This window comes from Lepidochelys olivacea (genome assembly GCF_965140295.1).
Source record: "Lepidochelys olivacea isolate rLepOli2 genome assembly, chromosome: 10".
Classification (NCBI taxonomy): Eukaryota; Metazoa; Chordata; order Testudines; family Cheloniidae; genus Lepidochelys; species Lepidochelys olivacea.
This window is the reverse complement of record NC_140420.1, coordinates 56,325,017-56,352,346: the sequence shown is the minus strand read 5'-3', so window position 1 is coordinate 56,352,346 and position 27,330 is coordinate 56,325,017. Positions and strand designations below refer to the sequence as shown.

The 27,330-nt window shown below is 39.9% G+C and overlaps 1 protein-coding gene across 8 annotated transcripts in view; it reads left to right on the top strand.

Moving 5' to 3' along the window:
• TJP1 (tight junction protein 1) overlaps nucleotides 1-27,330 on the top strand; it is a gene marked incomplete at its 5' end in the record, with an annotated part of 307,681 nt that overhangs the window by 102,721 nt on the left and 177,630 nt on the right. Inside the window, one exon of one of the 8 annotated variants that reach the window (XM_084642449.1) lies at nucleotides 2,250-2,326. The exons of the other annotated variants lie outside the window; for them this stretch is intronic. Coding sequence (XP_084498575.1) covers nucleotides 2,306-2,326 — 21 coding nt within the window. The remainder of the gene's footprint in view (nucleotides 1-2,249; nucleotides 2,327-27,330) is intronic. 8 annotated transcript variants of the gene reach the window in all.

Genomic DNA, 27,330 nt, shown 5'->3' with positions numbered 1-27,330 from the left:
CACTGTGTGATCAGATGGGCATTTATGTACTCAATTGCCAATGTTATGCATGCAGACAGATGCTCTTGCAAATTTTGCTGCTACAATTTAGGGGGTTCCTTTGAAAATATGGCATTAAGTGGCTAAAGTGAATTCATACTCTTGTTGCCTACTTGAACAGTTTCATATCTTTAAGGTGCTTTTTTTCATTTTTATTGAGCTAATTAGAATTTCTTGTAACCTAGTGTCATCATTTAATTTATAGTCTACTCATTCCCTTTAAAGAATTATGCAATAGAAGCATATCCTAATCAACTGGCTATAGTCCTATTGTGCTGAGTATTAATAGTAAGAATGACTAGTAGATCATGTGAAAAGGAACCAGACTTTAAATACCTGACTAGACCAAGAGCTGTTCTGGTAATCACAAATGGCATTTGGAGACATTGTTGATTTTTCAGATTGTGACATATGACTCTTTCATAATTTATTATACATAGAAGAAGACATCCTAACATTGTTGTAAGGTTAGCTCTTATGTTTTCAATAGACATTTAAAATATCATTTGTTTGGGGGAGTGGGTCTCAAAGTCCAGTTCCATGATAAAGGATTTGTAGTACTACAAGTTACACAAGTTGCCTTGTTTTATTTAAAATCAGGCTCCAAGCTATTTATCTAGTTATTTGTAAATCAGTTTTTCTTACAAGTCTATTCAAAATGTTGTACTGACCTATTTTTTAAACTTTTGAACGGGGATCTCTAATTCATGACAGATTTAAAAACAAATAATAAATATGATATACATTATCATTTAGCATTACGTTAGGTGCAGATGAACAAATTGTTATAAGAGAAGGCTGGTTACCATATAATTAGGTGGCATAATACTTTCCATTATAACAACCCTCTTACAGTTGCTCTTGATTTCCTAAACCGCTCTCCTCTTGGGCTAAATTTTTCCATTTTTTTTTTTTCAGTTTTCATTTTTGCCCTAAAATGATTTTTTCTGGAAAGTCCGAGCAAACATTTTTAAAAGCAATCTTATTGCTGGAGCGGAAGACTGAATCTGGTATTTAAATAGTCTTCACCAAGGAGCAGTGCATGGTCTTAGTCCATAAGAAATTGGTTTTGATTTGACTGATTTGTGAGCATTTGAAAACTAGGCTCTGAGCATGTGCAGTAGGATAGAGGAGGCATGTTTTTGGTTTTTGCTAAGCTCATTAAGTGTGCACCTAAGAAAGGATGCGCTGTATATGCATGCACATCTAAATGAACTTTTCAGGGAACAGGATAGCCATCTAGGGTCAGGCTGAGGCAAGGATTCCTATGGACTTTATAAGGACGTGGATATAGGTTTCCTCAGCACAGTATAGAAGAACTGCTATAGTAATGCCCAGACAGGCTGTCATGTGCAGGACAGTTCATTATAAAGTGAAACAGAGTAACAGTGAATTATGATTTATATACACAGTAATATATTAATGAAACACCACTAATAATGAAGTAGTCATTGAAAGAGTTAGTACTGTAATTTAATTGAAAACTTCTGCAAATGGAAACATAGCTTCACTATAACCTGTGTTATATTTTTGTAATATGATGTGTATGTACACTGTATTGCGTACTTTTTCATATAGTAACTCTCCCAATCTCTGTCAGGCATACAAAAAGTAGTACATGGTACTAAAATATTCCATCTATGTATATTTAAAGCAGTAGAAAAATTGTATGATATTGTATTGTATTGTTTGAAAATGCATTACAGCTCAAGTCATTTAGCAGGGGAAAATAATCCAACTATTGGAGAGCCAAATTGTCTCAGCTCAGGATTCAGTTAAACCTGGGATTTATAAGGTGCTCTCTCATACAAAGACTATTCTGAGTAGCTTATACTAGCAGAGCTAGTCAGATCATAGCACAGACGAAAGAGATTATTCCAGCGTGTGTATCAAAACTAAACTGGCCACCTTCTGACTTGACTTTTGAAATCTGACATGGTAATCAATAGTTGCTGCTATTAATGACTTACAAGGCCATTATCTTCCTGAGACTCTAGATATTAACAAAAGTAAAGTTTACTCAAAGAAAAGCTATTAAGATGAAGCAATAGCCTTAAATCCAGTATCATGTTTCCCTCAATTTTTCCTAATGGTGAAAAGAAATAATTAGGCCTGTGCCTCTATGAGAAATTAAAGATATAATTAAGGAGAATGTCCCTAAGCACACCCTATGGCAAGGATGATTTTAACGTGGACTTAATCTTTTTCAGAGTTACAGTTGCCACACTTATTAAGCATGCTCGCTTTTGCTATTTAAACTGGAAAAATGCCAGACCGTGCACTAGATGTGAGTATTATCTATTCTTTTTTAATCCAAATATATTTTGGCTTTAAACCATCCTATGGCAATGAGTTCCACAGGTTGACTGTGCATTGTATAAAGAAGTAGTTCCTTTATGTTTGTTTTAAAACTGCTGCCTAGGTGACTACTTGTTCCTGTGTTAAGTGAAGGGACAAGTAACACTTCCCTATTCACTTATTCCATACAATTCATGATTTTATAGATTTCTGTCATATTGCCCCTTAGTCATCCCTTTTCTAAACTGAACAGTCCCAGTGTTTTTAATCTCTCCTCAGATGGAAGCTGTTCTATATCCGTAATCATTTTTGTTCCCTTCTCTATATCCTTTCCAATTTAATATATCTTTTTTGAGAATGGCTGACCAGAACTGCATGCAGTATTCAAGGTGTGGGTGTTCCAGGGATTTATATAGTAGAATTATGGTATTTTCTGGTTTGTTTTTTTAAATCTATCCCTTCCCTAATGCTTTCTAACATTCTGTTAGGTTATTTTGTTTGTTTTTTTGAGTGTTGCTGCACACTGAGCAGGTGTTTTCAGAGACCTATCTACAATGACTCCAAGGTCTTTCTTGAGTGGTAACAGCTAATTTAGACGGGAATTATGTTTTCCAATGTGGATTACTTTGCACTGATCAACACTTAATTTCATCTGCCATTTTGTTGCACAGTTACCCAGTTTGTGAGATCCCTTTGTAACTTTTAGCAATCAGCTTTGGACTTAATGATCTTGGATAATTTTGTATTATCTGAAATGTCACCAACACACTGTTCACTCCCCTTTCCAAATCATTTATGATTATGTTGAACAGCACTGGTCCAAGTACAAATCCTTAGAGGACCCTGCTATTTACCCATCTCCACTGTGAAAACTGACCATTTATTCCTATCCTTTGTTTCCTATCTTTTAACCAGTTACTAATCCATGAGAGGACCTTTCCTCTTACCCAATCACTGCTTACTTTGCAAAGAGCCTTTGGTGAGGGACCTTGTTGAAGGCTTTCTGAAAGTCCAAGTACACTGTATCCATTGGATCATCCTTGTTCACATTCTTGTTGATCCCCTCAAAGAACTCTGATAGATTGGCGAGGCATGCTTTCCCTTTACAAAAGTCATATTGACTCTTCCCCAGCATATCATGTTTATCTATGTGTCAAATATCAAAGGGAATATGATAAAATGCTGATTATAGAAAACAGAAATCTGATAAAAAGCACTTCACCTCTAAAGTGCAAATGTGTGCCTCTTCCTTGTCCTTTCCAATTCACCTTCCTAATTATTTTTTGTTTGTTACAGAATAGGTAGGTTGGGTTCTCTAGAAAGTATGTGTCTGACTATTATTCAATAAAGAGGAAAATTGATTAATATAGAGCTGTATATAATTTTTTGACATTCTTTAGAAAACCTGGGCCCTGATCCAGCAAAGCACTAAAGTATGTGCTAAATTTTAAGTATGTAATTAATAGTCAATAAGACTACCCGCATGATTATAGTTAAGCATGTGCTTAGGTATTTTACTGAATTGAGGCCTTACTGATGATCAGATGAAAACATAGTACTGAGTACGTTGTCCTGGCTAGCATATTCTCACACCACTACTAAGGGGACATCTACACTGCAGCTGGGAGGTGTGAGTCCCAGTGCAGATAGACAGACTTGTGCTAGCTCTGCTCGAGTTAACATCCAAAAAATAACAGTGTGGATGTTGCTGCATGAGCAGTGACTCAGGCTGGCCACCAGAGTCCAAATCTCCCTGATCCCCTGGGTCTAAGCTTGGACGGATAGCCTAAACTGTCCCAGTTTTGTAACCACCATGCCTCTAACTAGCGTGAGTCTGTCCACCCACACTATCATACCTCCAGCTGCAGCGTAGACATATGCTAAGGGCTTCCATTTCTCTCACAGCAGTTCAATTCAGGAGTTACTCTATTGAACCCAGTGCAATTATGCTAATGTAAGTGAACTCAGAAACAGCCCCAAACCCTGGGGAAATTGTGGGATAGCTAAAGCTGAAAGAGCCTTGTTATGTGACAAAAAATCTGGTTCATCTGTGGTTTCCCTCCTAGTTATTCTCTATCCCAGTTATCAGAATCTATTAAATAATCCACTTCAGTGATCTTTAAGAATAAAATTCACTAAGCCATTTTAAGAAATTAGTCATAACTTTTCTAGATTTCCCAGAGGAGTATTTCATTTAGTAGCTCACTTAGATTTCTTATGTTTCTTTTTCTAGCTAGGGCATGCAACTCATTCCATATTTAAAGACCACTCGTATTGTATCTCCAAGCCTGGCAATTTCAAAAATGAAAAGAATGTTAAAAGCTATTTTCTTTGTAACATTTGGCATGAGGTAGAGGCATACCGGGGCTGTAAAGAAGCAAAAGATAATTTCAGGGAAAGCAGTACAGTCTAGTTATTTAAGGCATTGGACTGGAAGTAGGAAATCTAGGTCCTGTTCCTGACTCTGCCACTGACAGGGCTATGTGGCCTTGGGCAAATGACTTCATGTCTGTGTGCCTCCGTCTCCCCTCCTATCTTCTGTCTCTCTTGTCAACTTGTATTGTAAACTCTTTGAGGCAGGATTGTTTTTTACCATGTGTTTGTATAGTGCCTGGCACCAGGGAGTTCTGATGTGTTGAGGCCTCTAGGGATGGCAATAATATAATTAATTATAATAATTTTGATCCAGTGTGTTGGTCCATGTTTGAACGCTTGTGATAAAGTTCTTCCCCTGTTGAGATAATTTTGTATTATCTGAAATGTTGCCATCACACTGTTCACTCCCCCTTCCAGATCATTTATGATTATTTTGAACGCACTGGTCCCAAAGAGGTCGGGGCTGACATGGGAATTGTGAATGAGTCATGCATCACTTGCCATATCTGCAAGGAAAAGAAATTCAACTTTTTAAAATATAAATTTGAAATTTTTGACTCAATAAAAACCATGGGAAACAAACAATCAAAAAATACGTGAAAGGCAGTATTGGGAACAAGATTTTGGTTACGAAGCTGATATCTCAGGCATGGCCAATCTTCAGAGTTTGGATCATGCAGCCTACTTCTCAAGCTGTAACTGATGCATAGAAACTCAGCTTTCTTGGATATGCAGGATGTTTATGACACATAGTAACGTATTTATACGGTATATGATCAGATTATCTGGGAACAAGATGTTGTTTCATAACTTTTGTTGGAAATAATGAAATATGTAACCATCACAGTGATGCACTCAGGAAGGAGGGGTGAGGGAGCCCATGCTTCTCCCACTTGGAACATAACTTAGAATCCAGAAAGCTGAAGCTCATAGGAGCCAATGTTTGCAGCATTTCCTACAAGCCTAAGATACAATGGGCTGGATTCTCCACACTCTTGAACCTTGTGCAGTCATATACACCTGTGGAAAGTGGGAGCAAAGGCGAGATAAAATGCTACCAATCAGAATGGTAGCGCTCACTTAAATGTAGACGCAAGGTGCCAGGAAATGAATATCAGGCCCAAGGTGTACAGGAAATGTGATGGTGCTACTGCACTCATTTTCTAGACATTATATTTTTGTAGGCTTACCCCAGCTCTCTGATTGTGTGGGAAGAGAGTACATGGAGCTCCTTCTGTACCCTATGCAGCAGCACACAATTATATTCCCTCTGCTCCCGAGAGTGCAGGGACTGTTCCCCCTATGTGCCCCGTGGGGCTCAAGACATTCCAAAAGGAGTAAGAAGGTGGTCTCCCCTTCCCTGCCATAAACCAGCAGAGCTAGCTGGGCACATAGAGGGAAATGTTCTGCACCCCCTAGAGAGGAGCAACAGGGAATGCTACCCTTGGGTGTCCTCGTGCTCTAGAAGGAATTCTGCTGTGCTTAAGTTCAGAGGCATAATTGAGACATAAAAAAAAGAACTGCTGGAGAGGCAGTAACAGTTTGTATAGTTTCAGGGTTTGTTGCCACTGTTTCTAAATCTCATTGTATATCTAAGTCATCCCCAATGCCCCAGCTGAGTAGGGCTCTAGTTGGTTAAGAGACCCCTAAAAATATCAGTATCACAGTTACCAGGGTAAGTGTTCCTCTGACCTCTCCTGGTTTCTTCCAGTGAATCCCAGCTAAGACATGTAGCAGTCACTTCACTCAGGATGTAATCATGTGATTCTCCCACTCTCAGAGCAGGCCCTGGCTACAGTCCCCTGTATATGAATTGTGACTACCTCGGCAGCAGGGTTGCCAGCTTTCTAATCGCACAAAACTGAACACCCTAGCCCTGCCCCTTCCCCAAGGCCATGTCCCCTGCCCACCCCACCCCTTCTCTGAAGCTCCTCCCCTACTCACTACATTCCCCCTCCCTCGGTGGCTTGCTGTCCCCCACCCTCACTCACTTTCACTGGGCTGGGGGAGGGGGTTGGGGTGTAGGAGGGGCTGAGGGCTCTAACTGGGGGGTGCTGGCTCCAGGGTGGGGCCAGAAATTAGGGGTTCAGGGTGTGGAAGGGGGCTCCAGGCTGGGGCAGAGGGTTGGGGTGCGGGAGGGGGTGAGGGTTCCAGCTTGGGGTGTGGGTTATGGGGTGGGGCCGGGATGAGGGGTTTGGGGTGCAGGAAAAGGCTCCAGGCTGTGGGGTGAGGCCAAGGGATTTGGAGTGTGGGAGGGGACTGTGGGTTGAGGCAGGGGGTGGGGTGCAGGGGAGGTGAGGGCTGTGGCTGGGGATGAGGGGTTTGGGTGGTAGGAGGGGGCTCTGGGTTTGAGGGGAGCTCAGAGCAGGGGGTTGGAGTTTGGGGTTGGGGCGTGGGCTTACCTCAGCCAGCTCCCGGTCAGCAGGGCTAAGGCAGGCTCCCTGCCTGTCCTGTTTCCATGCTGTGCCCTGGAAGCGGTCAGCAGGTCCGGCTCCTAGGTGGTAGGGCCAGGAGGCTCCGTGCGCTGTTCTCACCCATGGTTCCTGGCCAATGGGAGTGTGGAGCCAGTGCTTGGGGCGGGGGCAGTGCGCGGAGCCCTCTGTTACTTCCCACCTATTAGCAGGACCTGCTGGCCGCTCCCGGGGCACAGTGCGGAGACAGGACAGGTAGGGACTAGCCTCCCTTATCCCCGCAGTACCATTGACTGGACTTTTAATGGCCAGGTCAGATGTAGTGCCTACTATCATGAGTAACAGAATTGGCCTCAGTGGGATTACACACAATAGTAAATACAGTAGTAGGATCAGACTCTACATCTGTATCTACAGACTTCTTTTAAAGGACATTTTTGACCTGATGTTAGTAAGTGCCTAGAGGTCTGTTTAACAACAGATTTTTGATACAAATGGACCATAATTGTTCTTGAGGCTCCTCTCGTGGCATTCTTGTAAAATATATTTACTTCTTGTCTATACCTCTGGGTTAGATAAATAAATACAAATAAACAGAAAGAGGCTGCTAGGAAAAAAGTTAAGTCCACATTTTAACAATCATACTAAGAAAAGAAAACAGAACATAAAACCTTGCACACCTTATCTAAAAGCCTATCTAAATATTTTGTTGCAAAAAATTACTATGCAAAGTAAGTAAAGAGTCATTTATTTTTGTACCTGTTCCTGACTCATTTAGTAGGATAACAACTAACCCACAATCCTCAAAAGCAGTGAGCTGTATTTTGTTTTTGCGAGCCCTCTTACATGCTGAGTAACAAGATTGCATAAAGTCATAATTATATTATCACACAATTAACAACTCCAAATTATGCTGCAGTAGTAACAAATTTGCCTGTGAAAATATTTGCAATATTTGAATGTCAGATTCAAAAACTTACACTATTTCAGTGAAACTAAACAGCATGTGTCTTTAAGAACCAGGAGAAAAACAGAACAATTGGCAAGAATAAAAGTCAAAAGGTAGATCCTTAGATGCGCATGAGTTCCACTCAGTGTATAAGAGGGTTCATAGGTGATTTTCTGCTATCTTTCTGCCTTGGGAGTTTGGGGGGCTAGTTGGCCCTACAGTGCAAGTTACAACAATCTCAGGGTTAATTTAGCTTAGCATAACTGGAACAGGAAACCCTCACACCATCTCCAGATCATTGGAATGCAGCATGTTCTGGCTGCTCCACATTTCACCTCTGCACACCCACTTGGCTGACCGCCCGGAATTAGGTGGCATAGAGCAAACAATATACGTTTTACACCATCTGGATATTTCCCAACATAAGAGGAATCCCCAGTTGTCCTACAAGGGAAGCTCTTTAGTCCCTTTATGTTACTGTAGCACTGCAAAAGGAATTGGCCCAAAATACCTTGTGCTATAGCACTATTCATCCTCAAGGTCTTATGTCCATACGTGTATTACATTTAAGTCCGCTTTTCTGTAATTCCCTTAACTCTTTTGATAAAGGCATTAATACTAGCAATGAATGCTGCTGTGTATTCTATGGAAATAATTATATAATATTGTAAAAATTTGCTATTTAAACAAAAAAAACAACCCCATAATATTTGATACAGTATAGAAGTTAGTTTATTATTCAGGATACAAAGAGTGCTCTGTTATAGATACAGTATAGTCTTTGGTTAGAGAGGATGATTTGCCAAGAAACGATATGAAGGAAAGGACATGTGTAATGTTGAAGAGCTAAGTAGGAGTTTTGTAAAATGCATAACTTTGTTTGCTCTACATCTTTTAGCACAATTGTGAACCATTCTTTTTCACTTTCTATGTAAATAACCATGAGGGGAGATGTATTTATTTACAATTTAATATTAATAGGTTTAATAGCTTTTAGAGCCAAATTCTGGCTGTTCCGTGATCCACAGGTAGAGGTGGATTCTGGGCAGAAATGTTTTGCCCTTATTCCAGTTCCTCCAAAAATCTGTAGAGAGGTGCTGTCTACAAGAGTCACGGTGTGACATTCCAGCAGGGGAATAAGGGTCAAGTTCTGCTCATGAGTATGTGTAGACTTTCTTTCATCCAGCCATTGGCTCTATTCACCCATATACTCACAGATACTTTGTGTTCCTAGCAAAATAATATTTGTTGGAGACAAAATCTATGGACCCTATTGCTAATCAGAATGGAGGTCTGTTTGAATAGTCAGTTATGTGATGGGCAAGAATTTTGGCTCCATGATTTTAATGACAATTAAGATTTCGCCAAACCTTCTTATTTACCAAAGTAAACCATATTAGAACATAATTCAGGGCAATTATAACCAGTTTGATATACTGTATCAATACTGAGCCAATTTAGAAAAAGATCATTTGCTCTGTTCCAAAATCTAGACGGCCAGCTGAAACCAGCAGGAAATAACTGAACATTTTCAACAGGAATTTCCAGTAGGGTTTATGAATGTCATATGAGGTAGGTAGATTTGGTTAATACATTTTTAGAACCCCATTAGAGACAAAGTTATCCCACTAGAAATTTGAAAGAAATAAAAACTTGATTAGTGAATTGATTCTTTAATTGTTTATCTGTCACTTACTTCATTGTTGCAGACTTTTCGGATTAAGGCCAAGCTGTAAATGGAATTGGCGTTGATAAGTCTCATTATCATCAATGGAATTATCCTCAGTCTGGGAGTTATTGGTGTGACACTAATATAAACAGTGCAACACATCACAAAACTCCTTTTGGGCCTAATTCTGCTCTCACTGAAGTCCATGGCAACACTTCCATTGACTTGAGTGGCATCAGGACCATCCCCTAAATGAACAATACATACCTATTTACAAATAATTGATGAGAATTCATGAAGGATTTGGCATGAAGGTCTTTGGGCAACCACCCATTTACTGAGCGAAACAAGCAACACAGTAGAAACCCTGATATTTATTCCATAAATTTTCACAATGGAACAATGGTTGTTTACATGAGTGGCTCCTTAACGATAGTTGTATGTTAGCAGAAGAGAATCCCAACCTTCATGTCTATTGTTTGAAGAAAGATGAATGTTTCTGGGAAGGTTTTGTTCTCAGTTTCCCATTTTTCTTGATTGTCTTTGTAGTCTCTCAAATACTGCACCTTAATGTTGCATTATTCTGTTTTTAAATAGAACAGAAGTTAAGTTTTTCTTTTTCTTTCTTTTTTAAAAACAGTCTGTAGTGTCTATTAAATTTGCCATTGTCTTGATTTTCAAGGGATATTTTTAGACATCTCTTTGTTGCCATTAGTAGAGTTTCAGGCACTCTTAGTCGTCATGTTTGTGCCTTTTCAGTGACCTAAAGTATAAATTCAAGATGTTTTATGTATCTTTGGAGCTCATGACAAGACAGAAATAGAAATGCCTGTAAATTATTTCATAGATTTCTGATGCACATATTTTTTCCATTGTGATATTCACAGCATTGTTCATTGGTTGCTTTTTAAAATTTGCCTACTTAGTGATCAAGGACCAAATTTTGGAGAATGATGTGCATCAGCACATAACAAGAAATCCATGCCCAGTTGCAAGAGTATGGGATGGAAATGTGCTGTGCCTATTCTGGCCCATTGTACTGGGTTTCACTCGGGGCAGAACATGGTACAACACTCCTTCCACCCCCAAGGTCCTGGAAGTGGGGGAAGGCAGGAGGACCTAGGCCCTCCCTCTCCACCAGGTCCTGGTCCAGGGCCCAAGATGGAGAAGTGTAAAGAGTCTCAGTCACCTCTTCCAGGTGTACCTGACCAGCCTCCCCTTGGTCGCTTCCAACCTCCACGCTCTCTCTTTGGTTTGGGGCATGGTCATCACCCCCTACTACCCGCCCCTGGGAGTTCCCAGTCTATCAGCCTCAGCAGGTCAGTCAGTGAAATAAGCATTCTCCAGCTCTCTTCCTCGTGTCCAGTTATTCTCCCTTGGGAGCAAGTGGGGGGAGGGAAAAGGGTCAGGTTCCTATCCTCCTTCTTGGGTCTTATGCATGGGCCAGACCGTCTCATGTGGTTTGTTTTGTCTCCAGAAGCTACAAATTGGTCTCTTTCAAACAGTCTATCCTTCACTTTACCTCTCTGCTTGACTCTGAGTCTCCTTATGAGCAGATCCTGTTTGGAGCATGCTCCATAGCTGCTAATGGGCATGGCCCGTTTGGCCTAGTACTGCTCCTTCCCTTCCTTAGTATCCATGTGGGGTCTGTAAACTCCCTCACATCTTTATAACATGTTGTTCTCTTAGCAACTCCATATGCCTTCTCGACAGGAGCTGTAGACAGATAATCAGAAGTGTTGTCTGCTCCTTTAAGACACATTGCCGTGACAATTATTGCTGGCTTTAGTAGGAACAGATTGCAGGAGGGAGCCTGTCTTGGTCAGTACACAGACACACTTAACTCTGGTTTTCCAATGTATGTGTGCTCTCATTTATGACTGGATTCTACTTCCGTTGAAGTCAGTGACAAAACCTCTATTGACATAAATGGGAGTAGGTAGCCTCCTTGTTGGGGGACATTTTTATGTCTGCCCTCAGGCACTACCGCACATAATTTAGCCCCATAATATGTATGTCAATGCAGTCACTTCTCCATTATACCAGTTAAAATGCCAATTCTCTCTCTCTAGCATGTCTCTGATTTCTTAGCATTGGGTTGCATCCTTCATAGTCAAGTTAGGAAGGGAGTTAAAAAAATGCTTGCCATGAGTCTCTCAACAGAAGAATTACCCTCCACTTTTCCCTATATTAGTGACATTTGGAGCCTTCTTTGGCTTAATTTCTTTAATTTGTCAGTTTGGGATCTGAATTATCATGTCATGTTCTCACATTTTCAAAATGTAAACCTGTCTCATTCTTGAAAAAGAATAACTTCATTATATTTCCATTACTCAATCTAGGGAGATTGTACAAAGTTGAGATATTGTTCTGTTGAATATTGTTCCAACAAATTTAACAACAGTTAAAAATAAAAAAGAACAAAACATAACTGGCATGTCCCAGATATAATCAATATTACCAAGCCTATTTGGCATTATCCGTTTGTTGTTTAAATATCACCAGCAAAGCACATTGTAAGAAGAACAATAAATCTATCAGCTTTTGGTTTCACACCATCTGAAAGTATGGATTTGGTGTAAAAATTAATGAAAAATATGCATTTCAGAGTCCCCTCCATATTGCAATCCATTTCCCCCCCCCCCCCTTTGGCACTGAAAAATGTGAGTGACTTTTCAAATGAAGATTTAAAAATCTGTTTCTGGATTGTTCATTACTACATTGTGTTGGACTGAAAGTTTACTGTAGCAATCAGACAAGTCTTTTAGGATGATACAGAGTTTCAAATAGGAGGAGAAGGATATCTAGCTTTGATCTATTTCCATTTGCTTTCTTCTTAAAACTTACTGCCATTAAATAACAGGATGGCTGATTTTAAAAAATGAATATAAAAAGAACAGTATTGATATGTTCTACAAAACGAATATGCTTAAGAAATGATACATGTAAATACTTTCTACTTCCAATTGTTGATCAAGATTTAAGATACTTTCTTGGTGCTGTAGTTATCTGCTATTTATTCTGCTCACGCCAAAAAAGCTGTGTAAGCTTTTTACTAGAGGGTATGTTTTAATATTTGTGTTATCCATGCATAATGCAAGTTGACAGGATCTATAGTTTAGGGGGGCAAGTCATATGAAATCTGCATTCAAAGGTTATTTTTGGCAGGCAGAGGACAGGTTGAAAGTACTTTGGTAGATAAATAAAGTTTTATTGCTTTCAAATTTAGCTTGTTGTCATAGCTTGGATGCAATCAGCTGATGTACTCTTATCTGGTCAACTGTCTATAGCATGTGATAAAGCTGGTCTCTGCAACAGTATGACATTATAGAAATGATACCTGGCATCACAGCAGTAACTCCCCAAATGCCTCTTTGTATATATTTGACTGGAGAAATTCTGTATGGGGAGGTGGCTGGTGACAACATTGAACTTGTCAGCCATATCAAGAGTGGCCTTTAAACTGAGTTTGGGGACTGCACTTAAACACGGTTAGGCTAGAACATGTTTTTAAAATAAGATTCAGATATAGTTTAGTCTTATTTCCACTGGCTGGCAAAACTGTTAGAAACTGGTTTAGTGGGCACAGTTTAAATACTGTTCCTTAGCATAACTTGAACCATAGTTCCTGTAGCATCCCAATGATCCCACAGATCAGGGAAAGCCTGGTTGAAAGGTCTGTACATTGTGTTGCAGATTGTAAATGCTGGAAAGTCCAGTACTGTAGTACCTTTTGCTGTTATGTTCTGTCTAAAGCAGGGGTTTGTACACAGAAGATGCCACCAGCACAAATCAGCCTGGATATTCCTGAGCTGAGCTGTGTGTTCACCTTCCCAGAGCAACAGACTATCTGCCCTGAACTGGTGTGGGAGCTCTCTTAATGCTGCTTCTGAACCTCTGGCCTAGCCCATTCCCCAGATCTACACACCGTCCTGCTGGTGGAGAAGAGGCCAAGGGGTTGCAGTGGAATACTGATCTTAAAGTTGTTTGGAAATAGATGAGAAGTCAAATCAAAGAAGACGAGACCATTATACAAAAGGAAGATGGGAAAGTATGAATAGGAAAGGAAGAGAGAGGGGAGGACAGCCAGGGATTTGGTTGGATCAAGGGGGAAAATATAGAGATGACAGGAGATCAAGATGACAGACAAGGGAGGAGGGGGAAGAGGAGAGAAACTATAGGCAGAAAAGGAAAGAAGAAAAACAAGAACTGAAAAGGCAGAAAAAGGAAGAGGCATTAAGGAAGAATAATGAACAGCGGAGAAAGGGATTCAGGAACATTTGAGATCTTAAGAAGTGCTAGGATAGAAAAGTGCCTAGTGATCTAATCCAAGAGAGGAAAGAAGTAAAAATTAAAAGACAAAGGGCCAGAAGAGAAGGGAATTGTGTTATTTCTATTGCTTATGGAAAAGAGATAATAGATTGCATAGACTAAACAAAACTCTTCTGGGAGAGTCTTTGGAACCATGCCTCCACCCTTCTCTCAAGCCATATCATAAACCCTTAGAAGTTAGGACCACCAGAAAGTTCTGCTTCTTCCCTTAACATCTCTTCTCTCTTTCTTTCTCTCTCCCTATTCCATTTTGGCTCAGATGTAGTGTGAGTGCTAGAGTTCCCTGCCAAAGCATTGCTTCTGAACTCAAATGAGTGCTGATTAAGCATTTGCACCACCTCATGCCATCACGTAATCTGCATGTGATGCATGTCAGAGAAAAAAATCACGTTAGCAATCTTATGTATCTTGGGCAGATGGGATTTTGGGGGACAATAAATATACATTTTTCTGGCAGGTTGAATTTTTTAAATGGCAGCTGTTCAGAAAGTTTGGAAGTTAAAAGAAGCCTGGATAGTAGACAGAGCCAGCTGTGTGATCACACAGCTCTGCAGTTTATCACGTCTGTGCAATTTATGACACAGACACCACCACCTCTGATGCAGTGTATCTTATATGTATATGAAACTTGGAACTAAGGAGATGTATGAGGAATATAAATGAAATCACATGATTTATTCTGCTACATTTCTTCTACTTATTTTTTTTTCTTCTGAATTATGTCTCACTTAGGGGCAAATCCTTTTTCTAGAGCACAGCCTGAGAAACATGGGGACTGTGCTGGGGTGATCTGCAGTGGCTGTAGGGAGAGAACAGATTCCTCCTGGCCTAGTTTGTTACTGTGTCTATTGTGCCAGTCGGCCTTCCAGGGTGTTATGACCAGTGGTTCTTTGTAGTCAAAAATCCATTAGCCCAACTTCATATTGCCCGCACCAATCTTAATTCTTTGTTAGGGCAACGAGTCTCTGCGTCACTCAGCTCCTCAAATTCTATCCCCTCCACAAGGTACCCATGCTTCCCAAATTCTGGCCCCGGATACTCCATATAGCAGAAGATCAGTTCTGCTTATTCAAGCGTCTCAGTGAATTTCCATCTTAGATTGTAAGCATTTCAGGGGAACTAGTCTTCTTATAAGTTCATAAAGACTTATGTGCGCTTATGATACTGCAGAAATAATAACAATGCAATAGAGTGAATTGGCATTTACTAAGTCTTTATCTGTTCCTCAAGCATCCCCATTGTCACATCCAACTTCAGCTCATTCACAAAGCCACAATCCTTTCTGAGATCCAGCCCCTTCTGAAAACCTACTTTTGCCCTGACACCTACAAGAAACCAGTTGACTGATAATACTAAATTTCATGGGTAAATGCGAAGAGTTTTTGCACCCTAAAACCATGCTCACATTACGCTGTATTACCAAGTCATGGCTAATTATCACCCTGACCACTTTACGTAGGTATTCTTTCACTTTCCACAACCTTCTCTCTCTCTTTAGGTTATGAGCTTTGTGGTGCAAGGACTGTTCCTTCATTTCTGTTGGAAAGTGCCTAATATAATATGAGAATTGCCAGAAATTAATAATAATTAAAATTCCTTGCTGTAAAAAAGCAACATCCACTGTTCAAGCTGATAGCTCTGGAACATTTTCCAAGAATTCCAGCATATTAAGTTCTGATGTGACATTTGACTTACAGCATCTTAATTTATTTTTTTTCTGCATTAGTGCACTATAATGACTGTGAGTTCTAGTTTAGTAAACATGTACCCACACAAATTCCTCATGACATAGTATGTGGGGAGTTCACATAATCAAAAAGGAATGTTAACCTCCTTGTTTTTCTGATAAATGTTCATGTTTCTTTACATCATAACTAAGACTTAAACCAAAGCCAAGGCTTTTAAAAAATAGGTGCCTAAAGTTAGGCTATTAGATCCATTTTTAGGCATCTGCATCAATGGCCTGATTTTCAGATGTGCTAAGTACCCAGCTGACTCATGGACAAGCAGATGAAAAACAGGAAGAACTTGTGTAATTTTCAACATTTTGAAACTGCTACATCAGTGGGATTTGCTGGATGCTCCAGTGGCATAAAATAGTCTTGAAGTTGGTTTAACCAGCTATGTGGGGATTCCTCAAGTGACACTGTGGCACAGAACCAGCATAGGAACACCCCCCTCAGAGACCCAGCTGGAAATAGTCACTTGGGGACCCTTCTTGCCAGGTTTAATTAAAGTAGGTCTGAAGCATTTCGAAGGCCATGTCTAAATTAAGAGCGTATAGGAATAGTGGTATACTATGCCGGCAAAGCTCTCCTAGTGTGGACACAGCTATACAAGCAGTTCTTTTTACCAGGATAATAAAACCACCAGTCATGAGCGAAAAAATCTATACTGGGAAGAGCACAGCTTTGCTGGTCTAATTGTATGTGCATTAGGGACTTCTACCAGTACAGTTATGCTGCTCAAGAATCACACCTCTTCACACCACTGACCAACATAGCTATGATGGCAGAAGCCTTTAGGGTCCAAACTTCAGGGGAGCACAAAGATAGTTTAAATCTTACCCGCTCACCAATCTGTGCTCAGATCAGCACGCTGGGGTTGCTGAAGGTCTAGTCTATATAACTAGGACTGAAAAGATTATATCTACAGAACCCCATTAACATAAGAGCCATACAGCTTGTTCCCTGTGTACAGAACAAGCAATCTATTCCTTCTATTAGTCAGTGGTGTTTTTGTATCAGTTCAAAATGGCTGATACTTGGATTCTAGCCTCATAAAAAACAATGAGTTTTGATATGATGTTGAAACAAAGATATTCCATCCATTTAATGGTGCCCTTGAACAGTGCCTGATCTCGTCAGGGATTACTTTCCAATCTAAAACTGCTCTCCTTGTTTGCAGAATTGAAATCTTGGCCAAACCTGCATTGTTTGGCACCCATATGCTAGCACATTTCCAAAACAAGTTAAAATCTTCTGATGTCTGACTGTTATTCTTGCACCAAGGCACACTGGACATGTGTCAAGCTTGTTAGAGGGATCATATTGTCAATTTGGACTTGAATGATAGTTTGATTGTAGTTTTGCAGTTTTAATGGTGTCAGATACTCTTACAATTAGGTTTCAGGTGTCCTAGTCCTTCCTTATGTTTCATATACTTCAGATCAGTGCTTCTGACGTCTTTCATAAATCTTTCAAGTCTTTCTGAGATTAAGTTACAATATCATTGCCATTTTGATGGATTCAGAATAACATAAGAAGCTGTGACTGGAATGTGATGAGCATACTACAGAGTCTGTCGTCTTGTCTCCCAAAAAGAGTATCACCTGCACACTGCATACCATTGGTTGTGGCAGGAGCTTCTAGGGGAGGTGCAAAAAGAGCAGTTTTCCTCAGGATCCCTGTTTGAAAGTACACCTAAAATGAGAGGCACTGTGGCCTGGCATGCCAGGTCACAATGCCACTTACTGCAATTTGGCTCCACAGTCCTTCTGTCATGATGGAGAGGTGGCTAGGACAAACCTGTGTGTGAAATGTTAAAGTGAGAGTGGCTCAGTTGTGTGTACCATGTGAAAAATTTCTGGAGATGCCTCTGGCCAAAAATACTAACACCTAAAACTTTAATGTCTGAATTTCATTGCAGAAGGCCTAAAGAAGAAATGAAAAAATAAAGCTCTGTATCAGGATCAAATGATATATGCAAAAGAAGGCATAAAATAGTAAAAAACAAAAAAGTTAATTTCCCACGTGTGCTATAAATGAGTGTTCAGTCAACAGCCTTGGGGGGTTGTTTCCTTTGGGTGTCTCCATTTTATTTTTGTTACATTTTGGATCATCTTCATATTAAATTAAAAAGTTCTAACATTTCCATATGTTAGTTGGTGTTTCAATATTTGTTCCACCTTGTATCTGTGTGTAGGTGTATATATGTTATGCTCATATAAACTCAATAGAAAAGCACACTAAATATTTGTTGTGCCTGTACAAGTACAACTAAAAGATTGTCTATTGTACCCTGCATTCTATATAGCAGCCTGTCAGGTGTTGTGACATATCAGTTTCTTATAAATGACTCGTGATTCTGGTATTACAGCAGGAGTCATATGGAAAACATAATGACCATCTGTAGAGTGGGAATCTGGAAGAATTGTAATACTATATATTGCGTCTCTTTATTCTACAAGGCAATGAAACCAGATTACAGAACACTATTTTTGAGTCATTTATTTTAAATGATTTGTCTAAAGAGGTGGACAATAAAATAGTTCAAGCACGTGATGCGAAAAGAATCTCCTGTAGCATATTCAAAAACATCTTTGTAAGGCATGATCCATATTACATATTATCTATTTTGCAAAGTTGAAAATGCAAAATTATTATTATTACAAAAATTGTGCAGTCAAGAACAGAGTAGATGTTACTGTACTCTGGGAAAAAGAAAGAAAATTTGCCCAAGAGAACTCTGGATCTTAACAAGAAACATAAATGTAAAATATCTGAACAGCACAGCGTTCGCAGTTATGGAGCTCTTTGGCAACATATAAATTCCAAGGCCAGAAGGGATTATTGTGATCATCTGACCTTCTGTATAACACAGTCCACAGAATTTCCTAGAGTATATCTTTAAAAACAAAAACAAAAAATCTTGATTTCAAAATAGCTAACGATGGAAAATCCAACACAACCCTGGGTAAATTGGAACAATGTTTAACTACCCTCGCTGTTAAAAATGTATGTCTTATTATCAGTCTGGATTTTTCTAATTTCAATTTCAACCCATATGATCATTGTCAAGGTTCCTCCCCCACTCTGAACTCTAGGGTACAGATGTGGGGACCTGCATGAAAAACCTCCTAAGCTTATCTTTACCAGCTTAGGTCAAAACTTCCCCAAGGTACAAAATATTCCACCCGTTGTCCTTGGACTGGCCGCTACCACCACCAAACTAATACTGGTTACTGGGGAAGAGCGGTTTGGACGCGTCCTTCCCCCCAAAATACTTTCCAAAACCTTGCACCCCACTTCCTGGACAAGGTTTGGTAAAAAGCCTCACCAATTTGCCTAGGTGACTACAGACCCAGACCCTTGGATCTTAAGAACAATGAACAATCCTCCCAACACTTGCACCCCCCCTTTCCTGGGAAATGTTGGATAAAAAGCCTCACCAATTTGCATAGGTGACCACAGACCCAAACCCTTGGATCTGAGAACAATGAAAAAGCATTCAGTGTTTTACAAGAAGACTTTTAGTAAAAAATAGAAGTAAATAGAAATAAAGAAATCCCCCCTGTAAAATCAGGATGGTAGATATCTTACAGGGTAATTAGATTCAAAAACATAGAGAACCCCTCTAGGCAAAACCTTAAGTTACAAAAAAGATACACAGACAGAAATAGTTATTCTATTCAGCACAATTCTTTTCTCAGCCATTTAAAGAAATCATAATCTAACACATACCTAGCTAGATTACTTACTAAAAGTTCTAAGGCTCCATTCCTGGTCCATCCCTGGCAGAAACCAGCATACAGACAGACACAGACCCTTTGTTTCTCTCCCTCCTCCCAGCTTTTGAAAGTATCTTGTCTCCTCATTGGTCATTTTGGTCAGGTGCCAGCGAGGTTACCTTTAGCTTCTTAACCCTTTACAGGTGAGAGGAGCTTTCCCCTGGCCAGGAGGGATTTCAAAGGGGTTTACCCTTCCCTTTATATTTATGACAATCATGTTATACTTTTGTCTGCCCATTATCAAATATTTGTTCCCCACATAGGTACCTGTAAACTGTGATCAAGTCTTCTCTTTGTTAAGCTAAGTAAATTGAGCTCCTTGAGACTCTACTATAAGACAAGTTTTCTAACCCTTTAATCATTCTCATGGTTCTTCTCTGAACCCTCTCCAATTTATCAACATCCTTCTTGGATTGTGGAAACTAGAACTGAACACAGTATTCCAGTAGCAGTCACATCAGTGCCAAATACAAGGTAAAATAACCTCTCCACTTCTTTCAGGTTTCAGAGTAGCAGCCATGTTAGTCTGTATCTGCAAAAAGAACAGCACCTTGTGGCACCTTAGAGACTAACAAATTTATTAGAGGCTAAGCTTTCGTGGGCCCACTTCATCGGATGCATAGAATGGAACATATAGTAAGAAGATATATACGTATATATACATACAGATAAGTTGGAAGTTGCCATACAAACTGTGGGGGAGGCTAATTAGTTAAGATGAGCTATAATCAGCAGGAGAAAAAACTTTTGTAGTGATTATCAAGATGGCCCATTTCAACAGTTGACAAGAAGGTGTGAGGATACTTAACTTAGGGAAATAGATTCAATATGTGTAATGACCCAGCCACTCCCAGTCTCTATTCAAATCCAAGTTAATGGTATCTAGTTTGCATATTAATTCAAGCTCAGCAGTTTCTCGCTGGAGAGAGGTTGAAGTGTTCTCCTACTGGTTTTTAAATGTTATAGTTCCTGATGTCAGATTTGTGTCCATTTATTCTTTTGCGTAGAGACTGTCCGGTTTGGCTAATGTACATGACAGAGGGGCATTGCTGGCACATGTGCAACTCCCATTGTAGGAGGGGCACTGAGGACAGGGTGGGACATGTTTGTAGCATTCTACTAATTTACAGTGGGGGCAGGAGCCAAGAGGGCCCTGCAGTGCCCTGCTACACAGAGAATCTGCCCCAGAGAAACCAGAAACAGAGAAGTTTAATTTTAGTTATGATGGGTCACCCAGAGTGGTAGAAGTGGGATTAGAACTCTGAAACTGTTTGAGCTTTGTCCCATGCTCAGCTCTCTAAACCTTGCTGCTTCTCCTATCACAAGTGGTGTGTGTGCTTATTATTACATTGTTGTTTTATTTCTTTGGATTTATACAAATGCTAAAAAAGGCTGCCGGTCCATGTGCTCTAGGAACCCTTGATGTTACTCCTACAGATTAGACATTACACTAGAACAGACATTGCCAAACTGTGGGCCATAGAGAACTGATTGTGACTTTTGTCTTTGTTTCCAAACACTAACTGCTAAACATTCCTTAAATACTTTCCTGATAATATTTCCCTTTGAGGTAATTGCTGTAGTTACCACAGAGATGGCATGCACTATCATGAAAAGGAGAAGAGGTGTCCACACATGACACTCTGTTAAAATGAAGTCCAGTTTGAGGACCAGACTCTGCTAGCCTTCCTCACCTGGCAGAGGATCTGATTCTGGGACTAAGATTGTTCATCATGAGTAGAGGTGGCAGAATCCAGTACTGAGGACCTGTGTTCTAGAACCCCCTTGTTTATTTTAATATAGTGCTCTTCCTGAAATGTGCTTTGTTTTGTGCTGGGATTATTGTCAAAAAATGTGTTTTAGCTACATTTTATTAATACACCCAGAAGTAACTGAATCATTAGATAACATTATTTTTGTTAAAAGAAAAGGAGTACTTGTGGCACCTTAGAGACTAACAAATTTATTTGAGCATAAGCATATTTTCCACTGCATGCATCCGCTGAAGTGAGCTATAGCTCACGAAAGCTTATGCTCAAATAAATTTGTTAGTCTCTAAGGTGCCACAAGTACTCCTTTTCTTTTTGCAAATACAGACTAACAGGGCTGCTACTCTGAAACCTGTCATTATTTTTGTTGTTGTTCAGAGTTGCTACCACATGATTTACAGAGAGGCAGAATAAAGAGAGAAAAACTCCAACAAAGTAGATGCAGGAAATCTCATAGAGAGCAAAAGGGAAAATGATGCAGAGAGAATAACTGAAATTGAAATGCAGTACAGATTCAAGTAAACTTCCTGGCATTCTACTTCCAATGAGGAGACAATGAACATGGGTTATGGGGAGGAAGGGAAATGTGTTTGAACAGTCATGGGCTAAGGTGAACAGGAAAGTTTGTAGGTATGATTCTGAAGTGAGGAAATGACTCAATAATTCTAAGGCAGGGAGGAAGTGATTTCTAGATAGATGGAGCAGCATACATGAAAGAGCTGAAGATTAGAAGGGACAGAGAGGAGAATGAGAATGAGAATGAGCAAGCAGGGGGTAGCTGAATTTAAAATCAGAGCAAATCAAGGTAATTTTGTGGGGTTTGGAAAATTAGAAGGCATTTTACATTGCACTTGGAGACAGAGAGGAAAACATTGAATGTGATGTAGGATGGGAGAAATAATAATAATACTTAGTCATTTCTCATCCCACGACCTCAAAGTGCTTTACAAAGGTGGGTAGGTATTATTAATAATTCCTTTTTACAGATGAGTAAACTGAGGCTCAGTTAAGTGATTGCCTAACGTTACAAAAGAAGTCAATAGCCAAGCAAAGAATATAACCCTGGTCTCCTGACTCCCAGTTGTGTGCTTTAACCACTATAATATTATCCCTATTGACAGCACTCTAATTTTAAAGATACAGTGAAAATTATTTCAGGTATGGTAGCAATTAATCTCATAGCTCTGACATTTCTCTGTAGGTAAAGTATTGGCAGATGTGGCAAAACGTATGGCTACTGAAAAGCTAAACCAGTATATTACCCTCCCCCATGCTGCATAAACTCAAAGCATTTCAAAATAATTTCTAAATGTTGAAACCTGTTAATTGAGACAACTTGTGATCTCCCTTTGCATTTTGTCTTCATTTCACAGCACACTGTAAGTGGCATGTCAATAAAAATAGTTCCAGTCTTGTCAGGAACAGAAAGCAAAGAAAGAAGTAGCAGCAGTTGGCTCCCAGCAAGTTTCTTTTGGAGACAGAACTCTGAACTGCCGCTGCTGCTTTAGGGCTCCTCAGCTAAATCAGTGTTTTCCCTGTGTCCTCTCAATGGTGGAGCTGTACTTGTAAGGGCACCACCATTTTAACAGTATGCAACAAACAGTGAAATGCACTGTTAAGAATTATGTTCTTATTGCACCATTGAATTGACTGGTAATAGCAAGTGACATTCCATATCTTGAAAATAAGATGAAGCACTTTCAAGTACTACATTGTGGACAACAAGAAAGTTCCATAAAATAATACTTTGGGGGAAAACATCTCTCTCTGGCTGTTAAATTCCAGATTTGATTTTTTTTTTTTAAAGAGACAAATCTCTGGGGGTGCAGCACATGGATACCTGATACCTGGATAAAAAGCTATTTGTTGTGGCAGTATTAACTACTGGAATTCTGGAGCAAGGTTGGAATGCGAATTTGCATTTCAATGCTCTTTCTCCACCCCGCTATTTCATAGCATTGTGTGGACCTGAGTTTTAGGATGAAACTGAAAGGTGATTTCAGATATACTTGAGTTCTTTTTCTGTAGCTATCAAAACAATTGTCTTCTCAGATTGCTTGATCATGAGGGCTGCAGTACTTTCTCTGTTTTGCTCAGAGCTGTAAACAACCTTCAATAATATGAATAGTCAGAAAATATGTCAGGCTTGTGCAGCTATCCTTAAGGGAAAATTACTCACTAGAGCCATTTATACCAGCTTATATTTTCAAACAAAAAGCTATTGCTGCATCATTAAGATCTTAAATCTACAAAAGCAAGAAAATTGAGAGTACTTGTGCCTGGCTACTGCTTGGTCCTTGGTGATAACATACAGCGATAACATAGTGACATATTATGTGTATTGCAAAACCCAAGCACAGTTAGAACAAAAGATTAAGTCTTAACTGTACATTTCCTGATTTCTCTCCGTTGATTCCAGACTCCAACAGACTAAGTTTTCTAATATGTAAATGTATGGGAGAGTGTAGGGCTATAATGCCTTTGAAGTTGTTACAGTTTCTCTTGGAGAAAGGAATATAGAAAAATGTCTGAAAATTTATTTGAGCATAAGCTTTTGTGAGCTACAGCTCACTTCATCGGATGCATACAGTGGAAAATACAGTGGGGAGATTTATATACACAGAGAACATGAAACAATGGGTGTTACCATACACACTGTAACAAGAGCGATCAGGTAAGGTGAACTCTTACCAGCAGGAGAGCAGTGGGGGATGGGACATTTTGTAGTAATAATCAAGGTGGGCCATTTCCAGCAGTTGACAAGAATGTGTGAGGAACAGTAGCGCGGGGATGGGGGGGGCGGGGAATAAACATGGGGACATAGTGTTACTTTGTATAATGACACATCCACTCCCAGTCTTTATTCAAGCCTAAGTTAATAGGTATTAAAAGAAAAACAAAGCTGTAAACATGTGTTACTTGAGGTATAGCTGATTTTTCACTATTATTATTTATTATTAATATTACTTTTTTCTGCCCTGTTTAAGAAAATGTTCAGAGTACATACTGTACTGACCTTGGTCTTGAAAGGTATGGTCTAGTAGGTTCAGCCCAAGACCAAACAGCAGGATGACAGAATCGGATGCACAGAGAGGTTAAAATCAAGTGATTTGCCCAGTGTCACAGAGGAGGTCTCTGTGGCAGAACTAGATTCAAAACCCAGGAGTTCCTGCTGTTTGGTCTTGGGCTCAACCTACTAGACCATACCTTTCAAGACCAAGGTCAGTACAGTATGTACTCTGAACATTTTCTTAAACAGGGCAGAAAAAAAGTAATAATAATAATAAATAATAATAGTGAAAAATCAGCTATACCTCAAGCAACACACGTTTACAGCTTTGTTTTTCTTTTAATACCTATAAATAGCAAGAAACAAGAGCCAAATCTCTGTTCCCTAAGTTGCTGCAAATGTAATTCCACTAATGCTAGGGCTATCAAAAATTAGAAAAAAAAAATATGAGTAACCAGGTGGGAGGCCATTTACACACCTACATGAAACACAAGTCCTGAACCTGACAGCTATATCCTGCTGCTGCCACAATAAACCCCAGGTGTGGCCACAGCTGATTGCTTTCACATTGCTCCTATTAAGGTGGAGCTCAACAAACATTCCTGGCAACAGAAACAGATATTTAATCAGAACTGTAATCACAGACATTACAGTATGTGCCAGCTGTGGTTGTAGTTGCATTTGTATTTTCACAAACAAGTTTGTCTGGAAAAAAATAAACTGTGTATGTGAATCTGTATTTATATGATAGTTTGCCAAACACGTGGGTCTTCCAAATAGCAAGGAATGGGTTATAGAAGAAGAATTTGGGGATGGGGTGTCATCTATAGATAATTTCACTAATTAAAATCAAATATATACTTAAAAACCTAAACAAATTTTATAATTTAGAAATACTGGTATATTTTGTCATTTTCTTGTGGCATGTTGTAGTTAAATATGTTTTCGTAATCAGTACTGACTTCCCTAGGGAATATATCAGAGAAAAATATCCAAAATAACTATCAGATTGCTCATGAAGGTTAGTACAATATTTGTCTTGCCTGTTGTTTGCTTTCCTATGCACTCAGAGGCAGATTTTTGCTTTTCCAAGAAGTGCTCGAACATGACTGGTACCTCAGTGAGTTGAAATCTCAGCTGGTGTCCCAGCATTTTGTGCTGCAACTCATGTAGGATTTATATACACAAGCTCCAAAATTGTAATGCAATATGTTGGGGTACACTCCTGTAAAAGCAAAGCCTCTGGGCATTGCTGGAAAAATAGATAGAAAGGATGGTTTAGTTATCCAGGCATCAAGTTTGAAATGTCTAGAGTCTGTAACTAAAAGCTCATATACCAGTAGGATTAGTTCATCTCTTCATCCTTGCAAGGAAAATATGTTCAGCTGCTTGCAAGTTAGTATGTGTGTTTTGGACAGAACCTTATAACAAGTGAGTATTTGGCTGTTGTCCATGCATTGACATTAAAAAACCCATGGCACTTTTTGATAGAATGAGGGAATGTTCAACTTAACTCAAATATTCTGTTTTCCACCCCAGTTTTGTGCAATGTGCCAACTGCCCACTTTGCTACTTGTACCCTAGAGCTGACTGCATTTCCGTGTTGGTTGTATGTATATTCCTGTGGGGAGAAAGGTGCAATATAAATGTAAAAATGACATATCACAGTTTCTGTTGCAATAAATTGCAGCAACCGAGTCATTTGCTAAAAATATTAAGAAAGAGAGTTAGAGGGCTAGACTCACCCAGAATGTGAAGAGGATGACCCATATAGAAATTCTGCCTAGGGGAAGAGGATTGCAGTGATATGGAGCATCCTTAGGGGAAACTTTCGAACTATAAGGATAGTTAAGTGCTGGAATAGGTTCCCAAGGGATAGAATTATAGAATCATAGACTTTAAGGTAAGAAGGGACCATTATGATCGTCTAGTCTGACCTCCTGAACAATGCAGGCCACGGAATCTCACCCACCAACTCCTGTAACAAACCCCTAACTTATGTCTGAGCTATTGAAGTTCTCAGCTTGTGGTTTAAAGACTTCAAGGTGCAGAGAATCCTCCAGCAAGTGACCCCTACCCCATGCTGCAGAGGAAGGCAAAAATCCCCCAGGGCCACTGTCAATCTGCCCTGGAGGAAAATTTCTTCCCGACCCCAAATATGGCAATCAGCTAAACCCTGAGCATGTGGGCAAGACTCACCAGCCAGACACCCAGGAAAGAATTCTCTGTAGTAACTCAGAGCCCACCCCATCTAACATCCCGTCACAGGCCATTGGGCATATAGTCGAAGATCAAATAATTGCCAAAATTAATTCCCATCATATCATCTCCTCCATAAACTTATCAAGCTTAGTCTTGAAGACAGATATGTCTTTTGCCCCCACTGCTTCCCTTGGAAGGCTGTTCCAGAACTTCACTCATCTGATGGTTAGGTGTTGTGGAATCACTGTCATTGGAGGTTTTAAGAACAGGTTAGAAAAACATCTGTCACTTTCTGAGTTGCCCCCCCCCCAACACACACTAACATGGTATAAAAACTCCACGGCCCCCCTGTGTCACAATAACGGATTTTCTGCATATAAAAGCTAGGGCTGGTGTTAGGGGATAGCGAGTAGGGTCTTATGCCACAGGAGCCCCTGCAAAGCTTCATGGCTTCAGCTTCAGCCCTGGTGGTGGGCTCAGGTCCCAGGCTTCCACCCCATGTGGCAGGGTTCGGGTTTCTGCCCTGGGCCTCAGTGAGTCTAATGTCAGCCCTGCTTAGTGGCCACCTGAAACCTGCTCGTGGGCCCCAGACCCCTGGTTGAGAACCACTGGTCTAGGGTTATGTCTACGCTAGAGACCTTAGAGTGGCACAGCTGTACTAATGCAGGAGGAGGTCTCCTGCTGACATAGTGTTGTGCACACTACCACTTATGCCAAAAAAGACAGTTACCTTTTCTGTAACTGGTGTTCTTCGAGATGTGTTGCA